Below are 21,331 nucleotides of genomic sequence, written 5' to 3' on the forward strand. Positions count from 1 at the left end.
TCACCTACTCTCATGAACTGTATGTTAGAGCAGTTTTTGCACACTATCAGTAAAGCTTCAATATCGGCATCAGTAAAGCTATCCATGAAACCTCAAGCTCTGCAGAGAGGCAGGTGTTTGCTTAATGCATAACTTCCAATAGAATCTGATGTCCTGACACATAGTTAAAGATTAGATGATTGCAACTGGGGGGATTGTCTTTAGAAAGAGGTATAGAAGTAGGGTCTTGACAGTAGGTTTAACTTGAGGCCATTATATGTTCTTTTGTTGTAATTGCTGGTGAAGAACTGCATACAGTGGTTAGGTAAAACAAGAATTATTTGATACATGCATTCTGAGAAAGTCTTGGAGCTGCTCAGAAATCTTCCTATCCCGTCAGGCAGTGCAGCAGCCTCAAGAAATGACCAAGCAAAGGCAAATGTTCTGACATCTCCCTCATAAACAAGGTTTTCAGAATTATCCTCACAAAGCGTTTGGAGAAACATGCAGTAGGAAGAGCACACAGCAATTCAGAGGCTGCTTCAAATCCAAAGACTTCCAGTGCTAATTTTAAGCCTCAAGGGAGAATGCCAGGGAATAATAACAGTATAGCAGGAAAACAACCATTTAGAAATATTTATTCATTCTAGAGGAAAACAGAACTTTATGTACCTGAAGAATTGTAGGACAGTTACCCTCTCATGTATCCCAATAGTGAATTTACATGGTGCTGTGAATCCCATTCTGACTTCCCTTTTTCATGCCAGAAGAATGCCTGTTTACAAAAGGAGGGTAGAGAGTGAATAATAAGAGGCTGCAGTGAAGGTCTAGAACCAGATTTTCTCTTTTTTCATATACAAGAAGGTTATTAGTAAAAACTTGTTTTTTTCCTTGGCTTTCTTATTTTCTATCACTTATCCTATTTTGTTTTTCTTTCCATAGGCTCTTAAAACTGATTTTTCCCCATCTTTATTTCAGTGATGCTTTCCTTCACCTCGTGCTGTGGCTTCATGCTGGCTGGCCCCTTCACATCTAATTCCACTAATGCTAGGGGCAATCATACGTGCTGCTACAGTGTATGGAGAAAATAAAAGTTAAAGGCCATTGTGGTTCATTATTAACAGGATTTAACCTGTAGTCAACTGGCAGAGTTAAACTGAACCTCCTTTTTTCTCCTTTAGATGTTGGTTCATGTAGGAGTGTGTGGCAACTGTTTATTTTGGGGTCATGGGAGCATCTTCCAATGCTGTGACCCGCTTTACTTCCTCTGTGTATCTTCTAATGAGATGTGATGGCATCAGCCTCTCAAGAAATAAGCTGAACTTGCCCCTTCCTAAAATATCTGATGGAAGAGTCATACTTTCTGTGTAAACTGTCATGGCCAACAAGCTGTAGTCTCTTGATTAAATCTTTGTTATGAGTTGAATACCTGGGAGTAACGAAACAAAGAGAGGTGGGCATGATAGCACGTGGTGGTCTGCATTTTTGTTTCACCCTTCTCTGAAGGTATCTGGACTTTCTTGGTTGAGGATAGGTGCAAAACATCCTGTGTTACTTTGTCATGAGCAGATCAGAACATGCAAAAAGCATGCTTTCATGTGAGCAGGGGGATCCGTGAGCACAAACCTGAGAGCCTTTATTCAGTACTTGGTTTATCACAGCTTCCCTGCCTGACACTAGGGTAGTCACTCAGCCTCTTCTCTGTAAAATATGGACTCGTTTTCTCTGATTCTCTCTTGCTGTAATTCCTGGTTTATTTGCCTCTCCATGGTCTCATGAGGATTACTACAGCAATAACTATGAAGGATTTAGAGATTGGTGACTGGAATTGATAGAAAATTTGAGGTGCAGGCTGTGGTCCTCCAGGGGAGCATCTAAGGCACCTGTACGCATCTAGACCCCTTTCCTCAGAATCAGTGGGTTTGGCTCCCTCAGAAATTGGGTGCTTTTAATTTGATCTTCAGTATTCTGCAGCTGATCAGTCACATTTTTCAAGTGAGGATAAAGAGACTCAAGTATATTTACTGGTATTACACCTGGCATTACAGTCTGGAAAGAGCAGCACTTTATTTGTGAAAGAGATAGAGCCACCAGAGTGTGTAATGGTGTTTCAGCTCTGTGTGTTGGATGCAACTCAATTTTTGGATACTTGGATTCCTGCTTTTTACAGTTTCGGTACATTCTGTCTCATTAGTAACCAAGACAGAGTTTAATGCTTGTCTGGAAGAAAAATACGTTCCTTGGAAGGGTCTAAATTCTCCTCAGATGTATGTACACAATTTGCAGTTAACTCAGTTGAGAGCTTGGCATATTGCAGTGACTGTACAGGCTAAATCAATATGATTTGAACTAATATTCTGCTATGTATATAGCTTGATTCATTCTACTGGTGTGACATGTAGAGTATAAACAAGAAGGAGGGGGGCTCCCATGTGTGTGAAATTACTCATTTCTGATGCATACTATATACTTAATACTGTAAAGATTTGTCAGCAATTTTTCTTCTTTTCAGTGGGACATCAAAAACAATTGAAGCCACATCCCTTTTAGCTCTATCTGCAAAATCCTAAGTGTGGCTGGAGCTGTGCAAACACAGTGGGCTTCTGTTCTAACCCATCTGAATGTACTGCAGATCGCTAATAAGAAGACTCCTTCTGTTGGCATAGTCTGTGTTTCCATTTGGATGCTCTTCTGACATACCTGTTAAAGTAACATCTGTGGGAGAAGCTTATGTGTTTTGACTGTAATGGTTTTCAAAATGTATGATTTCACCGTGCAAAAGGTGGATACCATGAAAAGCAGCATTACATTTCTCAACGAATATAGTACACATTTATGATTCTGTGCTTGCTTGATTTTAATAGCAAAAGGGTTTGGGGTTTTTTTTGCTTTACACTTTAGAATGTGCAGTTCACCTGTGTTTTGAGCAAATGTGTTATTTCTCTGACTTTTTCATGCTCAAGAAGCTTAAAGTAAAATTTTCCCTGTCCCTAATTCTTAACATTGGAATCTAGAGGAAAGAGTGGTGTGGATAGACCCATATGTTTGCATGACTCAGGCATTTAAAGGATAGGTAAAAAGGAATTTAAAAGCATCATGCTCTAAATGTTATTTTTTCCATTCAGACTCACTCTTCGATAAAACTGAAACTAATGATCAAATGAATACTTCTGAGTATTCTCTTGAAGCCTAAATTATGCTCAGGTTTGCTTGTATCTGTACTGTCTTTGACATAACAGCATGCAGGTATCTAACTCGTCTCTCTTTTTTCCCCCTCCTCTAGTTAATGGTCTGATGACGCTTGGATTCGCAGGTGAGCTTTGCTTTTAAACTTCAAACTTCTCTGTTTTATTGATGGCAGCTATCTGAGAAGCACTTCCATCCTGTCTCATTTCAGTTGGTCAACTGGTCATCTCCATCAGCTGTATGAACAGAAAGTTCTGTAGTGTTTTGTAAAGGTCAGTCTCAAGAGTGATAGTAAAACAGTAGAATTATTCTTAATTTCAAATCCCTTTGGCCAGGGATTTAGACAGAAACTCTTGCATCATCAGATTGTTTCTGTCAAATGACTCTGTCAGAGTTTTTTCTATAACCCTGCAAAATATTGAAGTTCTAAAGAAAGCTAACCAAAAATACCAAGGCCATGGAAAATCCATTTAAACACCCTGCTGGGGAAGGAGATGGAGTAAATTGTCAGTGCACATGATGTAATGGAGGAGACACTTGTATTCTGTTGGATTTACAGTTATAAATCAAATGACAGCTGGTTGGTTAGAATACTCTGCCAGGGAAGGCAGCTTTGCTTAACTTTTGTCAAAGCATCAATGCAGGATTTAAGTTGCCAGCTATGCAACTTTCATATCTGGTTTTGAATTCTGCCCAGCTTTAGTGTTTATCTGCAGATCTAGCAGTGGAACGTAAAACGTAGCTGCTGCAGCCGCCAGATGCATTGGCAGAAACACTTAAAATAGGCAGGCCCCACGCTACCATGTTAACTTTCCAAGGACAGAGTTATGCTGCCCCTATTTCATAACTTTCACCATTTCTATCACTGCTGATTAATTGATATTTTTCTGACATGGATGAAGGCTTAGCATCAGCTTTATGAGCTCTGTCAGTCAGACATGGCAAAGGATGTAGGCTTGGTTCCCAGTCAGTCAGCCGTATGCCCGGAGAGGTTTGTGGTCTGTATGAAATAGCAGGCTTAGGGTCTCAGTTATGGAGAGTATACTTTTGGAAAGGATGTGAAAGTGAAGTGTTTCTTTGGTCAGATGTGACGGCTGTGTCTCCTTTGGCACATGGCATCACTGAGTCAGTGACTTCCTCAGCTAAGATGTTGGCTGCGACAGTCTGAGTTGCAATGTACTCCTGCCCAGGCTCCAAAGCCCTCTCGCTGGGTGAGACACTTAATGTGCACTCCAGCCTGTCTTCCAATCACATGGCCCATTCTGAATGAGATGTTCAAGTTAATGACTGATGGCTGGGTCATGATGTGAAGCCTGGAACCAGTCCTCTTGGCTTAGGTTTTTTGGACTGAACAGTAAGGAACACTGTTGAGAGTGAGGGCTGCGCCTGACTTCTCAAGTAAAGACTTACATGCCTTCGACCTACTTCACCTGGCAGTGTGTTTGCCTGTCATCACACATAATTGGAACCATTGGCTCTTTTCAGCAATGATGGGATCCTGCTTTAAAAGTAACTAACAGAAGGAAAATAAATACCTCCTCTCCCTGGTATGAAGAGGGTCTCAGTGAAAAATGTAGTTCAGGAAGAAAAAGGTGTAAGACATGATTCTACTTAGACTTCTTTCTTCAATGATTAAAAAGGATGAAGTAATCTGTTCTTGGCTTTATTCATATAAGAGCTGTTCCTCCAGAGTTCTCAGGAGGGTTGTTTGACACAGGAGGATCTGCTAGGGTTGCAGTTTTGTTCAGGTAAATCCTTTTCTCTGGTTTGTGCTGCTCTAAAGAGAAGTAATCACACTGAGGTTTTTCTGACTAATTTAATTTAGGCATTTGTATTAAATAAATTGACATACATATGCTTTCAGGTAATTTTAGTGTTCTACAAAAGGTGTGCTTTTTGTATATAGAAGAATAATCAAACTAGTGGCATTTATAAAGGTAAAGCAAGGCATATTTAATTCATCAAAACAAAATGTTTCAGCCTTATCAAAATCAAAAGCTTTAGTTAGTCCGAATAGATTTTTTGCAGAATTTTAAGTTTATAAGAAATAACAAGCTACAGTCTTTATATTCCAATGCAGATAGGGGCTGGATGAGAAAAGCCTGTGACTTTGGCTCTAAATATTGTGGAATTGCCACTTCAGGTTGCAAAATAAACAGGTTTGCTCAAGTCAAGGTTAATTCATTCTTTGTCAGTAGCTGTTTGCTGCAACATTAGCATCTGATAATGGTAGATAATTCTTTTAGTGGATACACTAAAGGGAAAGCTAAACTGTGGCTGTGGGAATTCAAGCCCTTTAGCTGATAAGACACACAAGTGTTCTTGATGTTGAAGTACATTTACAGCCAGTTAGTTGAATGGGATGCACCTGTGTGAGCTTGAGAAGCGCTTTCTACACTTAAGTATATGGTCAGTAACTGCAGTTAGCTTTTAATTAACAATGCAAATAGGCATTTCTATGTTAGTTTGTAAGTCAGTATAGTATAAGTAGTATTACTAGATAGTAAGGTTAGAAAACTGAACAGGTAGGTTCCTCTATGTTAGGTCTAAAAGATGATACTATATATGGCAACCTATAGTATTTAATGCTAAGTTATGTTTTGAATTAATTTATTTAAAGATGCATTTTATCTATTTTCTAAAATTGTTTGGAAAGTTAACTGATAGGTTTACAACAATGTAACTTGTGAGCGATATGTTTGTGCTGCTTCTATTTCAGTGATTGAGATTTAAGGTGCTTTCTGATTTTACCTAGGTGCTCGTCAACAGACTAATCTCTGCAATGAATCTCTCATGTTAGAAAAGTTGCCTGCCTGTGGAAAATCCTTTGAAGAGATGATGAAGAAAGTGGACTCTAAAAAATGGTGCAACCTGACAGAATTTATCATGTAAGAGCTAGTTTTGGTTTTAATAGTTCTCAACTGATAGTGCTATTTGTCCTTTAAAGAAAGGATCACCTCAGAGACCAAGAACACTGTAATGTCTACATCCATAATGCATATAAAGTGTTTGTGTTCCAGATAAATTGAAATCCTCCTTGGTTTTTGGAAGCGCTGAGTATCCTGTACACCCCCTGAAATCAGAGGGAACTGCAGGCGTTCAGCACTTCAACAAATGAGACTCAAGTGAATAAGTGTGCTACAAGCCAGCCTGAAGCAGAGCATCTTCCTGGGTTTGAAACTGCACTGTAATGGTTATGGAGACGCTCCCGAGGGAGGGTGGCCATAAGCTAGCTGTCACCAGATCTGTCACAGCATCAAATAGCCGCAGATATCTTCTTGTCTCATATGACCATTGGTCTTGTCTCCTATGTAGTTATCACCTCAGGTGATGCAAAGTTTTGCAGCCACCTTATGCAAGATTTTAGCTAGTGGATGACCAATAGACACAATAGGTAATGAAATGCTAGACTGCTGTGCTCTGTTGCAGCACTTCCCCATGTTTCTCGTACCACTGACATCTGTATTGACATGTCGTACCCATTTCATTAATCTGACAGCATATTAACAACTTAGATACTATTCCTTCTTAGCACTTTTGTTTGCACACCCTAGATGACATTACAACCTTGCAACTGTCTACAAGGTAGATTCTTAAAACTCATGGCACTGGAGTGAAAGATGCACTCATGCAGCTCTCTCCCACCCTGGGGAAGAGCAAAAGGAGATAAGGTCTTTATCCAGCTTCCAGAAACTGCCTTCAAATCTGGCAGAGAAATGTGCTTATGCAAAGGGAAAGAAAATCCTTGCAATGCAGCTACTGATAAAGTTATTAACAAGTATCTGTACAGTATGTGGTAATGATTTTAATTTTGGAACTCCTCTAGATACAAGTTGTTTTACTTGTTTTGCAGGAAGGACTGTAATTTTGCTCCATTTGGTCTTCATTACAGTTGTATTATAATAACAAAACAGAGTTCATGTTCATATTGATGTGTCCTCAACTAGTGGGACTATTTACAGCAGAGAAAGGAATGGGGGAGTGAAAATACATTACAGGAGTGAAAATGTTGGAATCTGCCTTCGCTAATGCAGATGAAGAAAGAGGCAGCTTTTCACAAGCCTTACACTGATATTTCTTCAAGAGTTCCAACATTTTGATACAAGATTTGTCCAAAGCTTGGAGGTGACCAAAGTCTCTGAGTTCTCCTGATCTTCAATGAGTTAAGAATCTGCCTTGCTTTTATCTTTTCTGACTGCACTTCCCCTTTGGTGTCATTTTCATTCCCTGTACAAGAAAACTGCCTATCTGTGAAGATTGTTTTGTCTGAAGAAATGGGTCAGTCTGAGGCTTTGTTCATTTTTCCCCATATGCAGTACCAGAATTCCAGCCTCTTCTGAAAGAAAAACCCTTTACATTTTTACATTATACGTTTTAAAAAAAAACTTTCTATCACTTATATTTCAAGATCAAGCTTAGGAGAGAGTAAAGAGATGAGTTTGCTTTGGAATTTATTTCAAGTATTAATCAAGCATTATCAGTGTGATTGCAAACTTAAGGGTTCACTGCGCTGAAGAAACAGCACATTTACACCTGCCTTTAAGAATTTTACTCTTTTGAGAACAGGCAATGTGATTTGATGTCATGCTTTATATAAGAAGAATGCAGAGTAATTTCTTCCTGCTCATGGGAGGAACCTGACAGATGGGCCTGAAACACTTCTTTATTTGAAGTATTCTGACAAATCAGGAGAAAAACAGTATTTCTAGCCATGGTCACTTACAATTCAGATATTTAAACCTGGTAGTACTAGTTCACCCTGATTTTACATCTAGTCTCCAGCAATAAAAATTAGTCAGCCTGGATCAGATAGTGGCTTAAAACTGAGTTTACTATGAAGGAAGCTGTTTCTTCATGCAGTAATTTCTGCATGGTACTTTTCACTTACAAAGCTCTTACAAAATTTGGCTTTGTATCTTAAAAATGTAATGTTTTATGGAAATCTGCTTCTTTTCTGAACTCTATGGAGGAGTTTTAGCACTTTGGGATAAATAGCTACCCTTGGTTATGGGATTGTAAATAGCGTTATCCGCATTGCTTCACCGTTCAGCCAAATAGTTGTGAGAGACATCTCAGTGACTTCAGTCTGTTGTAACTTAATTATACTGTAAGATCTTCTGACTGCTCCATTATTTATTAACTTTATTCTTAACAAACTCATGTTCTTTAAGAAGAAGCCTTTTGACTGAGTTTAAACAGACGAGGCCCTCGTGTGGCAGGTGGTACTGGAAACCAGTAACAGAATTTTAGGCTCATAGCTGATATTGACCCTCCTGGAAATGTATAATGATCACATATAAGTCCCCTTCATCAGGGACTGTAGAGATAGGACAAGGGGTAATGGGTTCATACCAAAACACCTCCTTTCTTTGAAATGTTAAGAGTTGGGGCTTTATTTACTCAGCTGTCAGAAGGAACCTCTTTTGGGCAAAAGATGCACATTTTGTGTCTGGGGCACTGAGTGGCAGATGCCACTGAAGAACATGACCCTATTGCCAACACTCAGGGAAGTGTATCAGGAAATCAAAATGAGGGCAGAATACTGCATGATTCAGGACAGGGAAAGATACAGTGAAAAGAGCATCTGTCTCTGAGTAGAGCCCATCAGTCTTTCTGATGTCATTAGGGACAGCGATGGCAAATGAGCCCAGAAAGTGATTTTCCTTCAAAGACCTTCTTTTAATCAAAGGGAAATGGATGGCTACATGTTTTGTACATGTCTTTTGCTGCACACTTAGTCAGTTGTATCCTTAAACATCTTGTCACTCCAGCAGTCCTTCCTTTAACTGAAATCTCGCATAGTCATGCCAGCCAAGAGTTGTCTGAGGAGTGCATCACCAAACTAACTTCTCATGGACCCAAAGCAAACTATGGAGTGCTTTTCTTTAGCTGAATCAGTAAATGAAATAACAATTGATAACTTAATACCCAAAAGATAGTGATGATATGTAATTTCTAGGGTTTCCAGTCCTCTAAACATTTCCTGAAGGGACAGAGCAGCCTCACTAACATTTATTTGGTAATGGACTGCAATGCAGGATTCTGTTGTTATCTTTGACCTAGTTGAGTGTTGTCTGTTTTGGTGTAAGAAAGACATTGCGCCATTTCAGGCCAATACTACTCTTGCCGCAGTCATCTCACAAGAGTGTAATGGAACATACCTGCTACCTTGTGAATCAAGAGGCTGAGGGTGAAATAGCAATATTAGTTTAGGAAGAGAGTTCTAGCAAAGCAGTGCAGGTAACACATGTAACATCCGGCTTTTCTGCTTCAGAAGTATTGACTGTAATAGACTTCTTCCTACAGACCCTACTTTTTTCTACCACATCAAGCCTGTTTTGGTAGCTCAGAGAGCCCCTAATTCACTGTGAGGCAGTGGCTGTGTGACTGTGTGACACTGACCTGTGGCACTTGGAAGATGTTACAATTGTACTTTTCTAAAGTTTTAAATTCGAGTCCTTAAAAGCACAGGAGAGGGCAGTACTGTGTCTGAACCTGATTCAGTGGAAGTATGTGCGTGTACCTGGTGGAACTCCCTGCTCTGCTGTGAGCATAGCCCAAGGTCTATCTTCATGCTGAACAACCCTTGTGTTTTCAGTACAGCCCCAGTGTAGACTTCCCAGAGCGCTGTATATCAAAAATGAATTCTATAAAGACAAGCAATAGGCTTTAGTTCCATTGAAGTTGACAAAGGAGTCCACCATGTTCTGTACAGATGTTGAAGATTTGAAAAAGGAATTAAGGAAAAAAGATATGTCTGACTAGAGCCAAACTTGATCTAATCTGCTGGAAAAATAATCCTAGAGCTGTTGCTCAATTTTAAAGTCAAAGGGGGTTTTGCCTGTTACAACTTGGCCCAACTAAACTAAACTATACTACTACTAAGTGTCTAGTTTTCAAAGAAACACAGTAAAACATTAAAGAAAAGACTGCCAGATGACATTAAGATCAATGGGAAAACAAACGGGAAGAAACATGTGCAATCCAAAGTGAAATTATATGTCCCCAGTTCTTAAAGCTCAGAGCTAATAACATCTGCTGGCTGGCTGTGTGTGTAAGACCCCTCCAAACTGAGTCATTTTCTTGGTTGGTTGTATAAGGTTTTTTATATCTTCCCCATTGACTGCTGCAGGAAGTCTGATGTAGCTGCTGAGTGGTGATTGCATCCAGCTGCTAATGTCAAAACAGCTGCACAAGGGGAATGTACTGTGGAAATCTCAGACAAACCCCTGGCTTTGTTTTGCAGCTAAGGTGAGGCACTGATTTGTGTGGGCTAATTTGTTCCCACAGAAAAGTGTCTCACAGTTAGAAAGTGGGCACCTTCGGCTCGTTCTGTTCAGCATTTATCAGAAAAGCCTCAATTCTGGATATTTGCATGTGATTTTCTCACATGAAAAGCAAAGTGGGGCTGCCTGGAGCTGGCCCTTTGAGTGGCCAGCACACGTGATTTTAGATCAAGAATAGTACTGATTAAAGAGAGTCCCACTCTTCCTCACTTGTGCCAGGTAGAGGGGCTACAGACAGACACCATGTAGAGAGGTGTGTGTCTGTATTTGTGTTAGGATTTATATCCTGATAGACAAGTTACATTGGTTGTGCTTTATCTTGGATGAAAATGCTGCAAATCACAAATGTGCTTGCAGAACAAAAGCTCGCTGTATTGTTTCCTGGTCTCTGGGTTATCTTCTGCAATGTTTTCCCCTAATGTTCTGTGTGTGTCTGAAGAATTCCCTTTCTCCCCTCTAAAGATTTACTGGGGAAGGGAACCAAAATTCCTTCTTTAGCCTGCTGTAAACCCTCCCGGTTTTGTCAGGCCAGATTCTGTAGAAGAAAATATTCCATGTCAGCTTAGTGTCCTTGTGAAGGAAGATTGAAGAAACCTGCACTCTATCTGGCCTCATGTCAGTGTAATTTATTTACCATTAAGTGTTTGGTGTGGCATAGTAAAATAAGGACTGCTGTGGTATAACAGAACGGGTTTCCTTTGGGATTCTCATGCAGATACAGTTACTGATGTCTTTTTAAGCTCTCAGTGAAATGCAGATAATGCTGGTATTTCATCTTTTCTACCTGTGTATTTCTTCCACCTCTTCATATATCAAAGCTTACAGTCATTTTGTATTAAAAAATCATTCTAAAACCTCCTAGAGGTCATGGCAGCAGTGGCAAAACCAGGCTGGTAATCATTACCCCCAAGAATCTATTATTTTCCTTCAGTGACTCATACCTTCCTTTTCCAAAGCAAAACAAAGCTTATAAATCAGAGGTGTGTGCAAGAAAAAGAACATCATATTTCAACACTTGTGTTGCCATCGTGCTGGTAGCTGACAACAGCAATTTTTCATTGCAGAAATAATACTGTTTGCTATCTATTATTTAAAACAATGGAAATAACACACTCACACAGAGTATAAAGTCTCACAAGGTTGCCAGATGCAGGGATGCGCTGAAAATGTATGCACTCACCTCCTGTTTGGGATCAGCCGTTCCTAGCCACAAAATTGCTGTAAAGTTAATGCAAAAGCACAGCTTGTCCCTGATTGAGGATTTTAGAACATCTTAAGAGAGGAACTACATTTCAGATGAATCTCCATTACTTTCATACAAAATATATTAGCTTTGGAGTATACCATGTAGCTAAGAGTATGTCCTGATGAATGCGCGTAAAGCTTGAATTCAGAGACCAGGATTCCACACGAGGCAAGAACCCTCCATTGCCACATAGTTGCTTTCTTCCTGCTAGATGTCGAGGCTGAAATATGGTTATTTATGCTGTTACATTTTTAATTCTTTGCTACATAGGAGAGGGAAAGACTTTATACAAATCATGGCTATGAAAATGAAATCTATATTTGATAATTCCAGATGCAGGACTGAATAGGCTTGTGGCTTTGGACACTCATTTCCATCATTTTTACTCACTTTGGTGCAACATTACAGCAATCCGCTCCCAAATCTGTGTCTGCTGTAGCCACTTACATGACGTAGAAGAGTGATGAAAAACATTAATGGACACTGAATTTTAAATGAATTATTCTGACTTCCAAAATTTAATGATGTATTAAGCACACTGGAATTTAGGAGTTCTGTGTAAAGCCACCACTGTTTCTGCCGCACATCATAGTAATAGCTAGGAAAGCTACTGTCAGCTAGGAAAGCCTTGTCAGATTTACATTTGATGAGTTTTGATTTAGACACTGACAAATACTGCTTTTTGCAAGAGAAACCTTGCTTTGAAGAGCTTCCTTGCAACCAGTAAGTGGGTGAATGCACAGGATAAGGAGAAATTGGCTGATCTGCTGGGAGGCTGCTGAGCTAAATACACACAATTCCAGGAGCTCAGGTTTGTTGAACTAAACCCAATGTTATTTACTATTTATTCCACAACACATGTAATCACAGCCTACAAATGCCTCAACCTGGGGATACCAATACTGAGGCATGGGGAGAAGAGAAAATGAGTGGAGTTTGTTCTCCAATCAAGAATAATTGTTTCTGTGTCTGCCACTGTGAAAGAGGTGATTCTATCATGCCAAAATAGTGTGGTTTTGTAGCCCATTCTCCATCTCTTTAATGTTTCTAAGAGCCCAAACTTCCCTGTTCTTCAGTTTACAGAGAGTTTTGCAAATCTGTGCAAGTTCTGTCACTCTGTGACCTTTTCATTACCAATAGCTGAAAACTCTTCCATTTTTAGTATCAGATTTCAATTTTTCAGGTGCTTTTTGCCAACAAGTTTTGACATCTGTTACATTTGTCATGAGTTGTTGTTTTTAAGAAGAGAGTGAAACCTGGCATTTGCCAAAAGGTCACCAACGTATATATCGATGATTTCTTCTTAAAGGCCTGGAGAGTTTCCAACACTGGTGCAGTTAAGGTCACCAGAAGGCACCACAGGCAACATTTTAGCAAAGGTGCCATGCATCAAACTGATATGTACTGCTGCAGATGCATCAGACTTAATGGCTGGTAGCTTGTACTCACAAGGTGGGATCGGTATGTCAGCACTTGGTAAAGTCAAGTAACAAATAGTTCAAAACACATGAGTATAATGATCATAATGGATAAACCACTTGCAAAAGATACTGTAAGCAATTTAGAGGTGATGTTAGAAAGCACTCTGCTGTTGAATCTCATGGCTGTCAGCTGATAGGCCCTTTCAACACCTTTCATGCCCTCTGTGGAAATAGAAAACTGTCTTCATGGAGCTTATTACAAAAGGTCGTATTTCAAAATACGCAGCACATAAGTTTTCCATCTAAAGTTACTCAGTGGTAAAACAATATGGCATAAATGATAGACTGGTATCAATTATGCAATGCAAATATCATGGACAGTCTATTTTTAGAGGCGGTGAAAATGTAGGACAATAAATGTGTTACGAAAACGAACGCATAATACCAACTTTTGTGGTTCTTCTGTTCTGGTTTGCAAGACAGTTTGTACATTTTTGTTTTCTAACTGCATCAACCAACCACAAACATATAAACCAACCCAGATTAACCCAGCAGAGGCAAAGAAAATAGGCTTGCTTGCTTCAAGCTACATGCAGTATTAGTCATGTGATTAAGTGTTGACTGCACAATGAGGTACGAATTAATACTAGCCATTTGTTCTATATTCAGGGTCTTGTTTCAATGACAGAAGTTTATTATGTAACAGTATTTTAAAGTAAGTATTTTACATAGTTAATTGACAAGGCTCTGGCATTTCTATTTATCTTTGCACAACAGTTTACAATTCAGTGTTGGAAAGTAGTTCCAAGACCAAAAAAAAGCAGTGTTCTGCACTCTTACAGGGATTAGTCACCTTCTTCAGCCTGGTGTATAGTTTGCAAAAGGCAGACATATATCATAGTATCACAGAATGGTTTGGATTGGAAAGGACCTTAAGATCATCCAGTTCCAACTCCCTGCCATGGGCAGGGATGCCTCACACTAGACCATGTCGTCTAAGGCTTTGTCCAACCTGGCCTTGAACACTGCCAGGGATGGAGCATGCACCACTTGTATGGGCAACCGGTATGTTGCTAGCTGCATGGACAAACTTGATGCAATGTATGAAATGACTATAGTACTTATGAAACATGATACAGGTAAAAGAGAGCTCTGTAAAATTAAATATCTTCTCTGTGATAAGACCTGAGTGTATAAGGGCTGGAAAGAGCAAAGGTTGCCAAGGCACAGTGCAGAGATGAACAACTAAGAGCACCACTCTTGAGCTTTCAGGAAACTGATGTTCTACATTTCTCTCAGGTATACAGATGTCCTTCATACATTCCACTGACTGCTAAAATGTACCATTTCATATTAATGTGAGTATCAGGTTGCACCGGAGACATAGAAAAGTTAAAATGAGCATTCTGGCATCTGGGACTGGTTTCTGTGTCTGCCTCCATTATGGAGCCTGTGGGACTGGGAGTCACTGAAGCTCTGAGTCTGATTTTGATCTGCAGAAAGGCAGCTTCAGAAGCAGGACGATCTTGCAGAGGTCTATATTATGCATAATTTATCATGTCTCCCTGTAATCTATAATGGATTTTTACACCATATTACTGGGAAGTATATATACCTAATACATACCTAGGTCTGCAATTGGTCACTTGCTTTTTGACCCTTATTATTTGTGTTCTGCTTGGAATAGAAAACAACTACCACTCTCCTCCCAAAGCAAATGGATTTTGTAACTGCAGTGATTTTATTAGTGTATATAAACCCATTTTCCATAAAGAAAAAAAATCTACATTCTTGGCATGCTCATACAAATTAACTAAGGAGGGATATGGGAATTATGATAGAAAGTTCAACTTAGAAGCATATGAATTGGGTTTTAATTTGATGTATTTTTCACTCTCTGGACATGCTGCAGTGGGTGTTTCTCAAAGTGTAAACCTGGTTGACCCATGCTTCCTGTTTCACAGCTGGGTATCATCAGATATTTCTTTTCCCTGTTTTCACTTTAAGAAATGATGCTGTGGTGTTATGAAAGGCTTGTGCTACTTTGGACTAAGTGGAATCTAACAGCAGATGACACTTTAATATGCTTTATTATCCTCTGAAAAATGGAACCGAAGCAGTTGTTTGGAGATGTAAACTGGAATGAATGAGGAGGGCTCTTCTGTTATTGCTTTCCCTGTGAGTTTTTGTCTGCTGGTCAGAAAAATGACTGTGTTTGCAGGTGCCTGTTTGGAATAGCTGTTGGGAGGCCCAGCTGTGTAGCACTGACCTGGATCAGAGCCACATTTTCTCTGCTTGCGTGTCAGCTTGGTTAATCTAGATGGAAAGAACAGCCTGGAGCCACTGAGATGATACAGGGAGTGAGATGCTGTTGACTGGCTCACAGCGGCACCGGGCTAGGGACTGGCTCTTCCCCACTGGCTCTGGCTCCTCCCAGTGTGTTGGAGGATTGGACTGCAGCTGTCTGAGCCTTTAATTTTGGAAGCACCAGTGGGATAATGGTGTTAGCATGGAGTTGGAACGCTTGGAGAAAAGTGGTGACAAATACATCACTAGTCATAGCAAACTTTACAAAGTGAATGAGCAGAGAGACTGATGTGTTTGGGAGAAACCAGAATTGCCTCAACAGATGACTGGTATCTCTTGAATACCTGCATGCACCAAGAGCATTGGCACTTGGGCTGACTGGAGCTAAGATTGTGTGAACAAATGGTGACTCTGATGGTAATGTTTCTGGAAAGGAGATGAACTCAGGTAGATACAAGGATAGCATATTGATTGCATGTTTCTCCTTCACTGACAGTGGCATATTTGAGTGTAATTCTTGCCTTTTGTGATGCTTTTTTCTTTGTTACACAGAACAGTTGTGGGATTCATCCGTCCACTGTACTAGTTGTCCTGGACCCCCTTCCTAGTCAGCAGAAACTTAAGCTGGGTGTCTTAAAAGCTATCATATACATCATGCCCTATAGTTATTCCAGTGTTTCCATTGACTATAAAGGCAGACTAATTTCTAAGCATGCAGAAGTTTGCTATGAAATCTGACCTGACAAGAAATAGTGGGAATACACCTTCAGATGGTGTTATTAGCTTCTCAGGGGTCTCATCTGTGTCATTTCTGGCCTTTGAAGGAGGATATGCACTAGAAAATGCTAATGGTACTTGTAATGAAATTGAAGAGAGAGGGAAAGCAGATGGGAGAGAAAAAATAGGAGATCTTAGTCTGATTTTGCCTTTGCCTTGACCTATTGTGAAATAATCTTAATTGGATGGAGAAATAGCTGAATGTGCTAGAGAAAAAGCAGATGAGGCAGCAGAGATTGTGCACCTGTGGTTTTCAGCACTGAGAAGTATTTACTAGAAATGAAAAGAGATTCGGACCTTTGGATCTGAATTTGGGAGTGCTTCCTGCTTCCCTTCCATGTGCTAGCACAAGGACTGACATTTTAGATGTAAAATCTTGACTACTGATGAGTATAGTGACACAAACACATGCGATGTGTTTGAATGCTTGCTCCAGAAACATGTTGTCTCCTCTCATGAGAAGCTCAAGATGATGAAAGGCTTTCATTAGTTGACCAACTGGACAGAAAGTTTGAAACCTGGGCCATAAGCAAGGAGTCTTAAAGCTTACATTTAATTTAGAGAAACACAAGCCTGATTTGTTTGACTGTAAGGGATAGGTATGTAATGGTTTGTGCTACTTGTAGTCAACTGATGTCTCTTGAAAGATACATGTATATTCTGGTGATGGGTGAAATCTCTGTGCCTGTCTTGGAGCTTGGTCATAGATAGGGACTGGATAATTTTTGCCTCTTATTTCCATCTCTTTCCTCTCCTGTCCTACTACTATATAGGCTACCTGTTCTGATGCTTCCTCTCTCCCCTTCTGAGAAGGAACTTTTCTCCTCTTAGTGAGCTGACCTCTGCTTCCACTGTTTCTACTAGCCTATAGGAACTATTGTAGTTGAGGGTTAGGTCTGTGGTTTAGTCTCAGTACAAGTTTGAGGGTACTGGACAGTGGCTCAATAGACATGGGACAGGCCCCAACACAGCTTTAGAAGTTGCTTTATTACATAGAAAGTATTGTGAAGCTTGTACCAGACAACAGGAACAAGAGACACTAAGGAATAGTGGACAGGGTGTTTGATGAGCGCTGGAAACACAGGCCTGAATTCTCAACAGAGTTGTCTGGAAGCTCTATCCAAACTGCAGATGTTAGAGTTCAGGATTCAGGGGCTAGGCACACTGATGTAACCACTCAGCATTTCATGGGTCTTGGAAAGCAAACTAGAAAGGGGAAGATAAACAGCCATAATAAAACCTCTCTTTGGAAACAAAACCTCTGTGGTTCTGTAAAGGTTCTGATTTTATATTATTTGCATGTCAGCACTGCAGGTGTGCATGTGAGGGTCCAAAATACAGCATCATTCAACGTCAGAAAGAACCTAGAGTGGATGCATCTTCTCAGCCTTCAAATCCTTAGGAGGCTGCTGAAACAGTCAGTAGCTGGAGTGCCTTTCTAAAGCAACACTTGATTAATACTGTCTTCTCTGAAAAGAGAATTTCATCCCTTGCTTTTTGCTTTACAAGGAGTGTTCTGTCTTATCAAAGAGTGCTTTTTGTTTTACAAAGATGGCACTGCTGCTGTCTCTGTAGCCACACTCTGACTGAGGCTCACAAGGCCTTTGGAAACAGACTGGGAAATGTTCATATCAAGGTCAAGATTGATGGTAGCCCAGTGCAGCAGTGATCATGCCCTTCTGGAATTCACTCTCATGAGGGATCTGGGCCAGGTGAAGTGTAGAGTCAGGACCATGAATCTTGAGAGAGCAAACTTTCAGTTGCTCAAGTAATTAGTAGATGGGAACCCCTGGGAAACTGCCCTCAGGGATAAAGGAGCAGAAGAGACCTGGCAGTTCTTAAAGGATATATCCTATGTGTAAGAAATCAGGCAAGGAAGGCAAGAGACCAGCATGGCTGAGTAAGGACCTCCTGGTCAAATGAAGTGTAGGCAGGAAATGCACAGGCAGTGGAATGAGGGACGTGTATGCAGGGAAGAATACAGGGATGCTCCCAGATGTGTAGTGATGCTATCAGGAAAGTGAAGGTACAGCTGGAGCTGAAATTGTCTAGAGATGCAAAGAGTAATAAGAGTTTCTGCAGGTATGTTGGTGAGAAAAGTAAGGTTAAAGAAAATATACCTGATAGATAAGGCTGGAAAACTGGTGACAACTGACATGCACCTATTTTGTCTCTTCAATTTTTAGGGGGTAATTAATCATCAGTTGAAGCAGCCTTTTATCCCCATGCAAACTGTCATGTAAACCATGGGAGCAAAAAAGCTGTTTTCTAGCAGCAGTTCCTCCACCTTTCTGAAAGAGGTTTGGTTCACTGGCAGAAAAGCTTTGCTTTTAAGTCTTACCAAGCAGAAATGTGTTACTTGCTCCCCATGAAAAGCAGTCAGTGGTTGGAGACTGTTAAATGCTAAGTGAGAGAACAGGCTACTGCAGCAGTTCTGCTCCCTGTGACTCAGAACTCTTGAGTATTGGCTGTTGTAATTCCCTTTCATTAGGGGTCCCTAACAAAACTGCAGCATGTGATACCTTGACTAAAATAACAATTCTATGTGATGTCCTTGCTGATAAACTGAAAATGTGTTCTATTGATAGAATTTTCCCATTCTAGAGACAACAAAATACAGGTAGGATGTAATGTTTTTGAGAGTACTGTCCTCATGAAATATTTCTTCTCCTCAAAACCTGTGCATTGTTACTCAGGTTTGGAAGTACTTGGTACTTCTACAGAATTTATCATTCAGACCCATTCTGCTTCAAAGTAATAATCTAATATGAATTCATGATGCTGATGTTGGGGGAAGTGTGGATTTTGTTTGTTTTCCTTAACAAAGAATCACTGCTGAACAGTATTGAATTGTTCAGTACCATGCCCTTGTATCAAGGTAAGTGTCCTCACTTAGGATGTTTAATGCAATTAAACCCTCTGAGCCATCTTGTGCTTTTGTGCAATTCCTCCTTCCAGCACGCTGTTAGGTTGTACTTTGTGTTCTCTACTGACACACGGGCACTTGTTTGGCATTTCAGCTGCGAGGTAAAGAGCAAGGCTGAGCAGGACATGAGTGACAAGTGTAAGAGCTTTTGGTGATTGGGGTGCTGGTGTCTGAGGATGCAGTGTCACCAACTGATTGGTAAGCTTGGCACAGCTGAGGTTTTCTGCACAGAGAGAGTGCTTTGTGCACTCAGAATACGCCAGGAAGGAAAGCATCTACTTTATAACAATAAGAACTCAAAATTAAGCCTTTAGTGATGTTACTTAGGGTCCTTTAATTTTGTTATCTCTGACTGCTTATTTGAAAGTATCAAGGAAATGTCCAGACTGCCTTTCCCTTGGTTATTGGATTCATTTACATTCAGCTTTCAGTTTTTCTTGAGAGAACCTGGAGGGTCATAGAAAAACTCTTGGAACAAAGCAGCTCAGTAATCTTGTACAAATGTTGCTATGGGATCCTCAGACTTTCAGTGATGTTGCTTTGAATATAAATGGGACAGGACTTGATCAGCAGGAACACTTACCTCTTGCTAATCTTCATTTCCAAGTAGTGCTGAAAACACAACTCATGTTGCAGAAGCATGAAAATCTGTTTACTAATAAGATGTGACGTTCACTGTTGGCTGCAGTTCTGCAAATGAGATCCCTGTTTTTCAAATGAAAGCAAACAGGTTTTCCTCTCATTCATATGAATCACTGCTTTTGGAATTGAGCAGGGACCTGAGGTTTGTGTTTCAGAAGAAAAGGAGTCTTGTGGAGGATGTGTCCACATAAAAGCTCCCGCTGCAGTGCAATGTCAGCTCAACTGCCTGCCTTTAAACCCAAAGTAGATTGCCAGCAATACCAGTCCACTCCACAGGAGAACGGAGCTGAGCAAAGATGTGTGCACCACACACAATAACATGGGCTTGTTCTGAGGTGCATGTAGGTAAGGCTAAACTGCTTCTGATATTCCAGCTGGCTAATTAAAAGTTACCATGGAATAATTGCATTGCACTGCATTAGTTTAGTTGCTTAAGTATAAACTGATTTACAGATTGAACATCTTTTTATATGTGCTTCATTTACCATAGGAACAAAGGTTATGGACTAATGTATAATTATAGTTGCAGGGAAAGTTGCTGTGTTAGAGTTACCTCAGTTCTTTCCAGGGAATCATTAGTGAGGAACAATCACGTTGCTGCTTGGTCAGGTTAATACCGTTTAGTCCCTTGCCACTTCATGTTATTGAAGGTAGGAGTTCTTTGACATGTTATGGGGGCTGTTTACAGGGAGGCTTTTTTACTGCTCTTCCCACTAGAACTCCACCTCCTTTATCTGGGTCTGGAAGTGATGATTAAATAGCAATAAAACATGACTGTTGAGGAATTCCATTCTAGGTCGGTGGTTTAGCTGTGATTTTGGTTTTTCTATTGCTGAGCTTGAGGGTTAGGATTTTTTCCAGTGATTTGGCTGAAGGAGGAAACTCTGTTCCTATGGGAACACTACATTTTGTTAAACCTAAGTTGAGGAGAACATCGCTGCAGCTTTGCAATAACCACTCCCACACTGGTTTGCCAGTGCAGCAGTTAATACCCATAGTAATTTAGCTGTTAATCTACTTTTTGAAATAGGTTAGTAACAGCAGTATTAATATGTTTGGTTTAATAGTATGATTAATTCTCAAAGGACTCGGGGCTAGTTCATTGCTGTAGAATCTGATGGGAAGGTGCACATTTCACTTGCAAATTGGCACGAATTTTGCTGAGAACCAAAATGCTAGGGAAGGTGTCTTTGTGGTTTCATATGCATTTGTTTTGCCCTTGAGACCTATGTATTAGAGACTGTTTAACAGAGCCCCAGGCAAACAGCAGACTCGACTGCTCTTGCAGGTTTGTGTCTTTTAAGCTGCTCACATGCATCATTTTGCTTAAAGCTAGCAGCACAATCTGTCTATCCGAAAGCAAAGCTTGCTTCTGCACTGTGGGGAAAATGCACTTGGAGAGAGGAGAAACAGTATGAGTTTGTAACCCCCACCACAGCAGTGCTTCATATAATCTTAGGATGAGCAGGCTTCCAAAACAGACCTTGTGAGGAGTCTGACAGATGCGTTGAAAACACAGACCCTAGCTACCCATGGGCAAGTACAAAAACCTGCTTTGTGT

General features: G+C 40.3%; 1 protein-coding gene across 1 annotated transcript in view; it reads left to right on the forward strand.

Moving 5' to 3' along the window:
* The window catches only part of RAMP3 (receptor activity modifying protein 3), a 47,182-nt gene that overhangs the window by 13,742 nt on the left and 12,109 nt on the right, over positions 1-21,331 (forward strand). Inside the window, exons 2-3 of the mRNA XM_061374851.1 lie at positions 3,263-3,292; positions 5,921-6,053. Of these exons, the coding sequence (XP_061230835.1) occupies positions 3,263-3,292; positions 5,921-6,053 (163 nt within the window). The remainder of the gene's footprint in view (positions 1-3,262; positions 3,293-5,920; positions 6,054-21,331) is intronic.

This window comes from Neopsephotus bourkii, unplaced genomic scaffold, assembly GCF_033783945.1.
Source record: "Neopsephotus bourkii isolate Nb327-2 ecotype Australia unplaced genomic scaffold, CSIRO-AGI_Nbou_v1 NB_1655, whole genome shotgun sequence".
In the NCBI taxonomy this organism is placed as follows: domain Eukaryota; kingdom Metazoa; phylum Chordata; class Aves; order Psittaciformes; family Psittacidae; genus Neopsephotus; species Neopsephotus bourkii.